Source organism: Oncorhynchus tshawytscha, linkage group LG24 (assembly GCF_018296145.1).
Source record: "Oncorhynchus tshawytscha isolate Ot180627B linkage group LG24, Otsh_v2.0, whole genome shotgun sequence".
In the NCBI taxonomy this organism is placed as follows: Eukaryota; Metazoa; Chordata; class Actinopteri; order Salmoniformes; family Salmonidae; genus Oncorhynchus; species Oncorhynchus tshawytscha.
In genome coordinates this window covers 5,520,998-5,533,897 of record NC_056452.1, presented here as the reverse complement: position 1 = coordinate 5,533,897, position 12,900 = coordinate 5,520,998, and the positions used below count along the sequence as shown (strand labels likewise).

The 12,900-nt window shown below is 43.1% G+C and overlaps 1 protein-coding gene across 2 annotated transcripts in view; it reads right to left on the bottom strand.

The window, feature by feature from the left end:
* Positions 1 to 12,900, bottom strand: part of slc4a1b (solute carrier family 4 member 1b (Diego blood group)) — a 38,981-nt gene that overhangs the window by 7,267 nt on the left and 18,814 nt on the right. For both annotated transcript variants that reach the window (XM_042305218.1, XM_024387081.2), the window contains 7 exons: positions 12,171 to 12,374; positions 11,716 to 11,864; positions 10,434 to 10,628; positions 9,948 to 10,196; positions 9,518 to 9,607; positions 9,006 to 9,172; positions 8,342 to 8,583 (listed from right to left, as the gene is read on the bottom strand). In XM_042305218.1, the coding sequence (XP_042161152.1) occupies positions 8,342 to 8,583; positions 9,006 to 9,172; positions 9,518 to 9,607; positions 9,948 to 10,196; positions 10,434 to 10,628; positions 11,716 to 11,864; positions 12,171 to 12,374 (1,296 nt within the window). The remainder of the gene's footprint in view (positions 1 to 8,341; positions 8,584 to 9,005; positions 9,173 to 9,517; positions 9,608 to 9,947; positions 10,197 to 10,433; positions 10,629 to 11,715; positions 11,865 to 12,170; positions 12,375 to 12,900) is intronic.

Genomic DNA, 12,900 nt, shown 5'->3' with positions numbered 1-12,900 from the left:
TGTGATTACTATTATTTGACCATGCTGATCATTTATGAAAATTTGAACATCTTGGCCATGTTCTCTTATAATCTCCACCTGGCATAGCCAGAAGAGGACTGGCCACCCCTCATAGCCTGGTTACTCTCCAGGTGTCTTCTTAATTTTTGGCCTTTCTAGGGAGTTTTCCCTAGCCACCGTACCTCTACACCTGCATTGCTTGCTGTTTTGGGTTTTAGGCTGAGTTTCTGTACAGCACTTGGATATATCAGCTGATGTAAGAAGGGCTATATAAATACATCTGATTTGATTTGATTTTCAAACAGTACATTTATATTTTACAACAGGGCTATACATTTTTGTGAGTCTTTTTCCCGCCTCTCGTTTCACTAGAAAAAATCTAATCAAACCAATAACAACACAATGTCAAATACAGCTAGCCTAGTCAAACAATTAACATCCAATCACATTAACCATTACTCTTTTGCGGAAAACCGTCACTCTTACGCAGACATTTAGAAACAAAACATTACAATTTGAAAAATAAGCCATGGGCGTTTTTTGAGTGAGAATAAAGACGACTTTTGAGTAGTAAGACGTATAAAATCAACAGATACCATTAATAAGAAGGGGCTAGAAGTGTCTTATATGTTGAGCTACCGTGTGACTAGGACAGGCAAGCCCCATACTATTGTGGAGGAATTAATTCTTCCTGCTGCTGCGGCTTTGGCTGGGACAATGCTGGGGGAAAAGGCCCAAAAAACTCTACAGACAATGCCTCCATCAAACAACACTGTTTCACGATGCATCAGTGACACAGCAGGAGATGTTTAGAAACAATTACTGCTTCGCATACAAGCCAGTGAATTCTATGCGTTACAGCTGGATGAGTCAACAGATGTGGCAGACCTGGCACAGCTCCTCGTATATGTCTGTAAAAATTTTGGGGGTCATTTAACTTCTTGGATATAGGGGGCGCTCTTTTAATTTATGGATAAAAAAACGTGCCCGTTTTAAGCGCAATATTTTGTCACGAAAAGATGCTCGACTATGCATATAATTGGCAGCTTTGGAAAGAAAACACTCTAAGGTTTCCAAAACTGCAAAGATATTATCTGTGAGTGCCACAGAACTCATGCTACGCGCAAAACCAAGATGAAACTACAACCAGGAAATGGGCAGAATTTTTGAAGCTCTGTTTCCCATTGTCTCCTTATATGGCTGTGAATGCGCCGGGAATGAGTCTGCCCTTTCTGTCGTTACTCCAAGGTGTCTGCAGCATTGTGACGTATTTGTAGGCATATCATTGGAAGATTGGCCATAAGAGACTACATTTACCAGGGGTCCGCCTGGTGTCCTTTGTCTAAATTGGTGCGTAAATCTACAAGCTGCACGCAGTCATCCAGTGATTGAGAGGAGAGAGGAGGCTTTCAACGAACGATATATCATGAAGAGATATGTGAAAAACACCTTGAGGATTGATTCTAAACAACATTTACCATGTTTCAGTCGATATTATGGAGTTAATTTGGAAAAAAGTTCGGCGTTTTGAAGACTGAATTTTTTTTTTTTTTTGGTAGCCAAACGTGACGCACCAAACGGAGCAATTTCTCCTAAACAAATAATCTTTCAGGAAAAACTGAGCATTTGCTATCTAACTGAGAGTCTCCTCATTGAAAACATCTGAAGTTCTTCAAAGGTAAATTATTTTATTTGAATGATTTTCTGGTTTTTGTGAAAATGGTGCCTGCTGATGCTAACGCCAAATGTGACGCTAAATGCTATGCTAGCTGCGCTAACTGTTACATAAATGCTTGTTTTGCTATGGTTGAGAAGCATATTTTGAAAATCTGAGATGACAGTGTTGTTAACAAAAGGCTAAGCTTGAGAGCTAGCATATTAATTTCATTTCATTTGTGATTTTCATGAATAGTTAACGTTGCGTTATGGTAATGAGCTTGAGGCTGTATTCACGATCCCGGATCCGGGATGGCTCGACGCAAGAAGTTAAGGAAGACATCCTCATCTGCAAACCACTGGAAACCAGGACAACATGAGAGGATATGTTTAAAGTACTAGAGAGTTTTGTGACATCAAATGGACTTTGGTGGTCAAGATGTGTTGTTTTCTGTGCAGATGGCGCAAAAGCCATGACAGGGGTGACATAGTGGAGTGGTAACGCGCGTGCAAGCAGTTTGCTCCCGACACTACTTGGGTACACTGCAGCATCCACCGAGAGGCTCTTGCTGCCAAGGGAATGCCTGACAGCTTGAAAGGCATTTTGGACACTACAGTGAAAATGGTTAACTTTGTTAAAGCAAGGCCTCTGAACTCTCGTGTATTTTCTGCATTATGCAATGATATGGGCAGCAACCATGTAACAGTTTTACAACATACAGAAGTGTTCTGGTTATCAAGGGGCAAAGTATTGACACGTATTTTTGAATTGATAGACAAGCTTAAAGTTTTCTTTATTGACCATAATTTTCACTTGTCTGACCGCTTGCATGATGACAAGTTTCTCACATGACTGGCCAATCTGGATGATGTTTTTCTTGCCTGAATGATCTGAATCTAGGATTACAGGAACTCTCCACAACTATATTCATCGTGCGGGACAAAATTGAGGCTATGATTAAGAAGTTGGAGCTCTTTTCTGTCTGCATTAACAAGGACAACACACAGGTCTTTCCTCATTGTATGATTTTTTTGTGTGCAAAATACAAATAGTCTGGGTAGCCATTTGATTAGGTGTTCAGGAGTCTTATGGCTTGGGGGCAGAAGCTGTTTAGAAACCTCTTGGACCTAGACTTGGTGCTCTGGTACCGTTTGCCATGCGGTAGCAGAGAGAACAGTCTATGACTAGGGTGGCTGGAGTCTTATGGTCTTCCTCTGACACCGCCTGGTATCGAGGTTGCTCTCGATGGTGCAGCTGTAGAACCTTTTGAGGATATGAGGACCCATGTAAAATCTTTTCAGTCTCCTGAGGGAGAATAGGTTTTGTCGTGCCCTCTTAATGACTGTCTTGGTGTGCTTGGACCATGTCTGCTTGTTGGTGATGTGGACACCAAGGAACTTGAAGCTCTCAACCTGCTCCACTGCAGCCCGGTCGCTGAGAATGGAGGCGTGCTCGGTCCAGTTTTTCCTGTAGTCCACAATCATCTCCTTTGTCTTTATCACGTTGAGGGAGAGGTTGTTGTCCTGGCACCACATGGCCAGGTCTCTGACCAGGAGGTCAGAGACCTGGCCATGTGGTGCCAGGACAACTTCCTAAAGGCTGTCTCGTCATTGTTGGTGATCAGGCCTACCACTGTTGTGTCATTGGCAAACTTAATGAGGGTGTTGGAGTCGTGCCTGGCCGTGCAATCATGAGTGAACAGGGAGTACAGGAGGGGACTGAGCACTCAACCCTGAGGGGCCCCTGTGTTGACCTTCAGCATGGCGGATGTGTTGTTACCTAGCCTTACCATCTGGGGGCGGCCTGTCAGGAAGTCCAGGATCCAGTTGCAGAGGGAGATGTTTAGTCCCAGGGTCCTTAGCTTATTGATGAGCTTTGAGGGCACTGCGGTGTTGAACGCTGAGCTGTAGTCAATTAATAGCATTCTCACATAGGTGTTCCATTTGTCCAGGTGTGAAAGGGCAGTGTGGAGTGCAATAGAGATTGCATCTAGGGTTTCTGGGATAATGGTGTTGGTGTGAGCCATGACTAGCCTTTCAAAGCACTTCATTGCTACAGACGTGAGTGCTACGGGTCGGTAGTCATTTAGGCAGGTTACCTTAGTGTTCTTGGGCACAGGGACTATGGTGGTCTGCTTGAAACATGTTGGTAGGGCTGCGCTCAGAGTTTCTTGCCTTGGCAAATCGTGGTGTTAAGACACTGATGCCCTTTGCAACCACGTACCTATGTTAGAGTGGATTCTCGGCCCTCACTAGCATGAAAACTAAATACAGGCACAAACTGTGTGTGGAAAATGATTTAAAACTGAGACTCCCCAATACAACCCAACATTGCAGAGTTATGTACATCCTTTCAAACACACCCTTCTCATTAACCTGTGGTAAGTTATTCACAATTTTTGTTTTTCTATGCTAAATAAAAAGCACAATTATTGATTGTTATTATATTATTATTTGTGCTCTGGTCCGATAAGAGCTTTTTGTCACTTGTTACATTGTTAGGACAGTCACCATTTCGTTACAATATGATTTGGCACATTTTTTATATTTTCCATACATTTTAATCCCAAAATATATTTCTTAGAAATACATTTAAATGCATTTTTTTGTATTTACCAAATAGATCGATAAATACGTTAAAAATATATTCTAAAATACATTTCATGTATTTCAGAATGTATTTTGAACTACATTCAATACGTTTTCCGATGCATTTCACATACAGTGCCTTGTCTTTTTCCACATTTTGTTACATTATAGCTTTATTCTGAAATGTATATACACTGCTCAAAAAAATAAAGGGAACACTTAAACAACACAATGTAACTCCAAGTCAATCACACTTCTGTGAAATCAAACTGTCCACTCAGGAAGCAACACCGATTGACAATAAATTTCACATGCTGTTGTGCAAATGGAATAGACAACAGGTGCAAATTATAGGCAATTAGCAAGACACCCCCAATAAAGGAGTGGTTCTGCAGGTGATAACCACAGACCACTTCTCAGTTCCTATGCATCCTGGCTGATGTTTTGGTCACTTTTGAATGCTGGCGGTGCTTTCACTCTAGTGGTAGCATGAGACGGAGTCTACAACCCACGCAAGTGGCTCAGGTAGTGCAGCTCATCCAGGATGGCACATCTATGCGAGCTGTGGCAAGAAGGTTTGCTGTGTCTGTCAGCGTAGTGTCCAGAGCATGGAGGCGCTACCAGGAGACAGGCCAGTACATCCGGAGACGTGGAGGAGGCCGCAGGAGGGCAACAACCCAGCAGCAGGACCGCTACCTCTGCCTTTGTGCAAGGAGGAGCAGGAGGAGCACTGCCAGAGCCCTGCAAAATGACCTCCAGCAGACCACAAATGTGCATGTGTCTGCTCAAACGGTCAGAAACAGACTCCATGAGGCTGGTGTGAGGGCCCGACGTCCACAGGTGGGGGTTGTGCTTACAGCCGAACACTGTGCAGGACGTTTGGCATTTGCCAGAGAACACCAAGATTGGCAAATTCGCCACTGTGCCCTGTGCTCTTCACAGATGAAAGCAGGTTCACACTGAGCACATGTGACAGACATGGCAGATTCTAGAGAAGCTGTGGAGAACGTTCTGGTGCCTGCAACATCCTCCAGCATGACTGGTTTGGCGGTGGGTCAGTCATGGTGTGGGGTGGCATTTCTTTGGGGGGCCGCACAGCCCTCCATGTGCTCGACAGAGGTAGCCTGACTGCCAATAGGTACCGAGATGAGATCCTCAGACCCCTTGTGAGACCATATGCCGGTGCGGTTGGCCCTGGGTTCCTCCTAATGCAAGACAATGCTAGACCTCATGTGGCTGGAGTGTGTCAGCAGTTCCTGCAAGAGGAAGGCATTGATGCTATGGACTGGCCCGCCTGTTCCCCAGACCTAAATCCAATTGAGCACATCTGGGACATCATATCTCACTCCATCCACCAACGCCACGTTGCACCACAGACTGTCCAGGAGTTGGCGGATGCTTTAGTCCAGGTCTGTGAGGAGATCCCTCAGGAGACCATCCGCCACCTCATCAGGAGCATGCCCAGGCGTTGTAGGGAGGTCATACTGGCACGTGGAGGCCACACACACTACTGAGCCTCATTTTGACTTGTTTTAAGGACATTACATCAAAGTTGGATCAGCCTGTAATGTGGTTTTCCACTTTAATTTTGAGTGTGACTCCAAATCCAGACCTCCATGGGTTGATAAATTTGATTTCCATTGATAATTTTTGTGTGATTTTGTTGTCAGCACATTCAACTATGTAAAGAAAAAAGTATTTAATAAGAATATTTCATTCATTCAGATCTAGGGTGTGTTATTTTAGTGTTCCCTTTATTTTTTTGAGCAGTGTATATAAAACTCAGCAATCTACACAAAATACCCCATAATGACAAAGCAAAAACAGGTTATAGAAATTTTAGCATATTTATTAAACATTAATAACATAAATATTTATATTTATATTATTTATGTAAATATTCAGCACCTTTGCTATGAGACTCAAAATTGAGCTCAGGTTCATCCTGTTTCCATTGATCATCCTTGAGATGTTTCTACAACTTGGAGTCCACCTGGTGTAAATTCAATTGATTGGACATGGTTTGGAAAGGCACACACCTGTCTATATAAGGTCCCACAGTTGACAGTCATGTCAGAGCAAAAAGGAAGCAATGCGAATTATGGGAGAAGGGCCTTGGTTAGGGAGGTGACCTGATGGTCAATCTGACAGAGCTCCAGTGTTCGTCTATGGAGATGGGAGAACCTTCCAGAAGAACCATCTCTGCAGCACTCCACCAATCAGGCTTTTATGGTAGAGTGACCAGACAGAAGCCACTCCTCAGTAAAAGGCACATGACAGCCCACTTGGAGTTTGTCAAAAGGCACCTAAAGACTCTCAGACCATGAGAAACAAGATCGGAGCAAAGTACAGAGAGATCCTTGATGAAATCCTGCTCCAGAGTGCTCAGGACCTCAGACTGGGGCGAAGGTTCACCTTCTAACAGGACAATGACCCTAAACACACAGACAAGACAACGCAGGAGTGGCTTCGGGACAAGTCTCTGAATGTCCTTGAGTGGTCCAGCCAGAGCCCGGACTTGAACCCGATCGAACATCTCTGGAGAGACCTGAAAATAGCTTTGCAGCAACACTCCCCATCCAACCTGACAGAGCTTGAAAGGATCTGCAGAGAAGAATGGGACAAACTCCCCAAATACAGGTGTGCCAAGCTTGTAGCGTCATACCCAAAAACTTGAGGCTGTAATTGCTGCGAAAGGTGCTTTTTACTGAGTAAAGGGTCTGAATACTTGTGTAAATGTCATATTTCCATTTTTTTATTTTATAAATTAGCAAAAATGTCAAAAAACTGTTTGTCCTTTGTCATTATTGGTTATTGTGTGTAGATTGATGAGGCAAATAAAAATAATTTAATCAATTTTAGAATAAGCCTGTAACGTCACAAAATGTGGAAAAAGTAATGGGGTCTGAATACTTTCAAAAGGCACTGTATATTCTAATATACATTTTGCATACATCTATGTATACATTTCATATAATCTCTGCAGTATTTGTTGGAATGTATTTAAAATGTATTAAATAAGGCTTCTCAAGTGCCGCAGCGGTCTAAGGCACTGCATCGCAAGGGGTTTGATCCCAGGCTGTGTCACAAACGGCCGTGACCGGGAGTCCCATAGGGCAGCGCACAATTGGCCCAGCCTATGGTCGTCAGTTGAACGGTGTTTCCTCCGACACAATGGTGCAGCTTGCTTCCATGTTAAGCGAGCGTGTGTTAAGAAGCGCAGCTTGGCGGCTCATATTTTGGAGGACGCATGACTCGACCTTCTCCTCTCACGAGCCCGTTAGGGAGTTGCAGCGATGAGACAAGATCGTAATTGGACCGCAATTGGATATCACGAAATTGGAGAGAAAAAGGTTAATACATTTTTTTTAAATAATAAAAAATTAATTATTTGGACAATTTTAAATATTTCACATGTATCTGAAAATATTTTTTTACCATATGGTACGAATAAGAATTGACCGATCAAGCAGTGGTATAAAGTACTTAAGTCAAAATACTTTAAAACACTACCACAAGGAGTCTCTGTACTTTACCTGACTATTTATATTATTGACAACTTTGACTTTTTTTCCACTACATTTCTAAAGAAAATAATGTACTTTTTACCTCATACATTTTCCCTGACACCCAAAAGTGCTCGTTACATTTTGGATGCTTAGTAGGACAGGAAAATTGTTCAATTCATGTTCTTATCAAGAGAACATCCCTGGTCATCTGTACTGCCTCTGATTTGACGGACTCACTAAACACACATGCTTAGTTTGTAAGTGAAGTCTGAGTGTTAGAGTGTGCCCCCGGCTATCCATAAAAAAAAGAAAATGGTGCCATCTGGTTTGCTTAATATAAGGAATTAGAAATGATTTATACTTTTACTTTCGATACTAAAGTATATTTTTGCAATTACATTCACTTTTGATACTTAAATATATTTAAAACCATATATTTTTAGACTTTTACTCAAGTAGTATTTTACTGGGTGACTTACACTTTTACTTGAGTCATTTTCTATTAAGGTACAGTATCTTTACTTTTACTCAAGTATGACAATTGGGTACTTTTTCCACCGCTGTGATCAAGTAGTGAGGTCACTCACCGACGAGCAGAGCCACCAGAATCCCACTGACCCTCTGCTCCACAACCTTCTCGATCTCCGGCTTCGGCCCCTTGCTCATGACGGTGAGGGCGTTGGCGTGGGTAACCGAACGCACGGTGGTGGCACTCAGCCACGGCACGCCAAAAATGGCACCAAACCCGCCCATGCCCACCAGGATGAGAAGGTCCAGATGGAAGCCGGATCCCTTGACCATCTTCCTCTCCGGCTTACTTACAATCAGACTGACAAGGAAGAAAATAAAGGTTAGGTTATGGGGTAAAGGTTAAGGGTAAGGATTGTGTATCTATGGCCTTGTCTAGAAACAACCCTTAGAAACAAATGTGTAGGAGATGGGGAATAGGGGTTTTGGACAGGGCCATCATAATGTAACCCTGTCCAGAAAAAAAACCTAGCCCCTACAACCTACAGTAGCCTTTCTGAGGGCAAGGTGGAGATACAAGCATATTACTCTCTGAGTATGTTTTCCACAATAAATTATTATTCCATATCTCAGTTACTTTTGTAACTGAAATTTCTATCCAATGACTTATTTCACAATCACACAATTTCACTTGTAAATGGCCTGAATTACAAGTGAAAAAGCCTGAATTTAAACGGTAAACGTTGTAAATCGCCTGATTACTGATTGACAGCTGTCACTCACGTGGTGATCTGGGACTCTAGGAAGATGAGGATGAAGGCGAGACAAGCGGGCACACAGCAAGCAAACATGACCCACACAGGGAAAGTCTTATGTTCGCCAAACGGGTTGATGAGCCAACCTCTGGCAGCAGGGTTTGACACCGTCAGACCCTTAGGTACAACCAGTTTCTAACCAGGGAAAGACACCAGTTAGGGTGGCGAACTTTTAATTAATTTGTTCTATTCCTACATCAGGTAAGATGCGCTTATTATGCTCAACTCATGCTACAAGTTTATTCTATAACAAAGTTAATTTATACTTTAGTTGAAAGTAGGGTTGAAAATGCTTTATAACAAAATGGTTTATAATTTTGTGTAGTCTGAAAATTTCCAGAAAACCTGCAGTCATAGAAATAAGGACTTGAGTGCCAGTCTGTTTGTGCCACCATGCCAACATGTTTGGTCCGACAATGACAGAGCAATGGAGTTGGAAAGAGCACAAACATATCTGAGACCAGGCTAGCAAGGACTAACCTGGGTGTACGCATCCTCTATGTTGATGTCCACAACACACATTAAGAAAATAGCAATGGGCACCCCAAAGTCCCCAATCAAGCGCCGGATCTGAAAGGCAGACAAACACATAACAACAAAGCTTGACAAGTGTATCTGACTGGTTCCAAGGCTAGTGCCCAGTCCCCTGTCTTATAATTTAAAGTGCTTATAGCACTTGAATAATTTAATTGAGTTGAACTTTATTGATCCTCAATCCGGGAGGGGGTGGGTATGTAAAAAAAGTTGTTAAAACTAAAGATACGAGCCCTGTTGAAAGGAAATCATGCTACAATTGAAATTAGTCTGTTGACATTATCCTCAATGTGTGCATTGTTGTATTCACATAGCTGAGGCCACTTTAAATGTACATTAAATTGTTGAATAAAAATGTTTTCATTAATATCATTACCTTTCCAGGTAGGAAGGTCCCGTTCTTGAACTGGCGCAGGAAGAAGGCAACGAAGAAGCATCCAAACATGAGGCACATGGAGAGCAGGGCCGTGTTGGGGTAGGCCCGGTCCAGGATGTTGACTGTGGTGGTGGTGTTGCCCGTGCTGTTGTCATACAGGTGGTTGTGGATCACCACTGGGTGCCATGGGTCCTCCACCGTGTTGTTGAGGTGGTCGTAGTTCAGGATCAATGGGTGGGCCTTGAAAATCTACAGACAGCGATTGGATGAAAGTTGACTGTGCTTTTTGAAAAAGCTGTATTTATGTAACAGTGTTGATAGTGGAGAAATGTAATGTAATGACAGGGGATTAACGTAATGTAACAGTAATGACAGTGGAGAAATGTAATGGACAAATAATGACAGTAGACTGACTTAATGTAACATTAATGACAGTTGAGTAGTGTCATGTAACAGGATGGACAGAGGTGGGATGGTGATGTATACCCTGCCCAGCTTGGCGAAGGTCTCGTAGATGAAGATGAGGGAGATAAGGATGGAGAAGATCTCCTGGGTGAAGCGGGAGATGAAGCGGACCAAGAAACTGCCCTCGAACGCCACGATGAGCACCACGATGACCACCAGCCACACGCCCACCCACACACGCCCCACAATGTACTCAATGTCCTGAGACTTACAGAACTGAATGGAATGGAAAAACTCCAGGTTATTGGCAGTTGTCAGTGATATTTAGTGGTATTCTACATATACTGTAGACAAAGCGATATGTGAAAATGCTGTGAAATTTTTCATAAAAACATGAAACTTGGTACACTTGTACAGTTTGGAGCCCTGAACATTTTCAGATATGGATCCATTGCAAAAACAACTCATGACGGCTGTGGTGGCCATTTTCCATTCCTACATAACCAAATAATGTATTTTACCTCATATCTCCAAAACCAAACATAATGACGTGTTCTGTCTACAACTTCAAAAATCACTCCAGGTGGCCATGGTGGCCATTTTGCTATTCCGCCACAACCACCTGGCTCCATATTTATTTTTAATTTTTTAAATTCTCCCCAACTTCGTTGTATCCAAGTGTTAGTAGTTACTATCTTGTCTCATCGCTACAACTCCCATACGGGCTCGGGAGAGACGAAGGTCGAAAGCCATGCGTCCTCCGAAACACACCCCAACCAAGTTAACACAGGAGTCGCTAGTGCGCGATGAGACAAGGATATCCCTACCGGCCAAACCCTCCCTAACCTGGACGCCCCAAGTCAATTGTGCGTCGCCCCACGGACCTCCCGGTCGCAGCCAGCTGCGACAGAGCCTGGGCGCTAACCCAGAGTATCTGGTGGCACAGCTAGCACTGCGAAGCAGTGCCCTAGACCACTGCGCCACCCGGGAGGCCCTGGCTCCATATTTGAAAATAATCAGGGCCCCAAACTGTACACGTGTACCAAGTATCATACTTTGATTAAAAAGTGAATATATCACCTAAAATTTGGCACATATTGCCTGGACTAATAGGATATGCCATATACACATCTTTAGCATTCTCATATGACCATTTACTATTCATCATATATTTAATTAAATATGATGAAACAGATATGACACCACAAACATAACAGAAAGAAAAAAACACACAAACAAAAACACTTGAATAAGATGCATCGTTGCATGCACGATGGAATATCAGTGTTATGTCGATCAGATGTAGAGAGCCATAGCTCTTTAGTCATTTTGCAGGTGTTGCGTTAAAAGAGGAGTCACTCACGGCAAAGAAGGCCTCCTCAAACACCAGAAGTGGGCCTGAGAAGCCGATGACCAGGACGGGCTGGGCTGCGATGCAGCAGAAAATGACTCCCTGGACACAGGTGGAGATCAGGAGCTCAGACACACCCATCATGTTGTCCACCTTATCAGCTGAAGTAGGGAAGTGGGAAAGGATGACGTTACAGAGATGGGTGTGAAAAGTAATTGTTTTCTTTCAAATATTTTAGTTGCATTTGATTGAGCTTGCCTAACCCAATGGAATAGTCCCCAAAGTTCAAATCACACCCATCTGGCACACCTGACAGGCTCACTCTGACACATAGATAACACGAACACACATGTATATACAGACAAACATGAACACACATGTATATACAGACACACACACACACACACACATACATTCGAACACATAATCAAGCACTTACGACACAAACACACACAGACAATATTTACCTAGCAATCCTCCGAAGGTGACGGCAGGGGACAGGGCAGCGAAGTAGATGAAGATGATAGCGGCAAGAACTTGAGCGTTGAGGGCATCGGTGAAGTCACTCACATAGTGCTGGTAGCGTCTCTTCGCATCTCGTATCATCCCGCCGAATGGCCGACCCGTACGAACCAGAGGATCCTCAGGAGCATGCCCAGATGGTTTGGAAGCTAGGAAAATATTAGGTATAGCTAAGCTGGGAAGGTTTGGAATATACAGTACCAGTCAAAGGTTTGGACACACCTACTCATTCAAGGGTTTCTCTACATCTGTACTATTTTCTACACTATAGAATAATAGTGAGACATCAAAAACTATGGGATAACAAATATGTAATCAAATATATTTTAGATTTTAGATTCTTCAAAGTAGCCACCATTTGCGTTGATAACAGCATTGCACACTCTTGGCATTCTCTCAACCAGCTTCACGAGGAATGCTTTTCCAACAGTCTTGAAGGAGTTCCCACATATGCTGAGCACTTGTTGGCTGCTTTTCCTACACTTTGTGGTCCAACTCATCCCAAACCCTCTCAATTGGTTGAGGTCAATTAGCCCTTGCACAGTCTGGAGGTGTGCTTTGGGTCATTGTCCTGTTGAAAAACAAATGATAGTCCCACTAAGCACAAACCAGATGGGATGGCGTATTGCTGCAGAATGCTATGGTAACCATGCTGGTTAAGTGTGCCTTGAATAC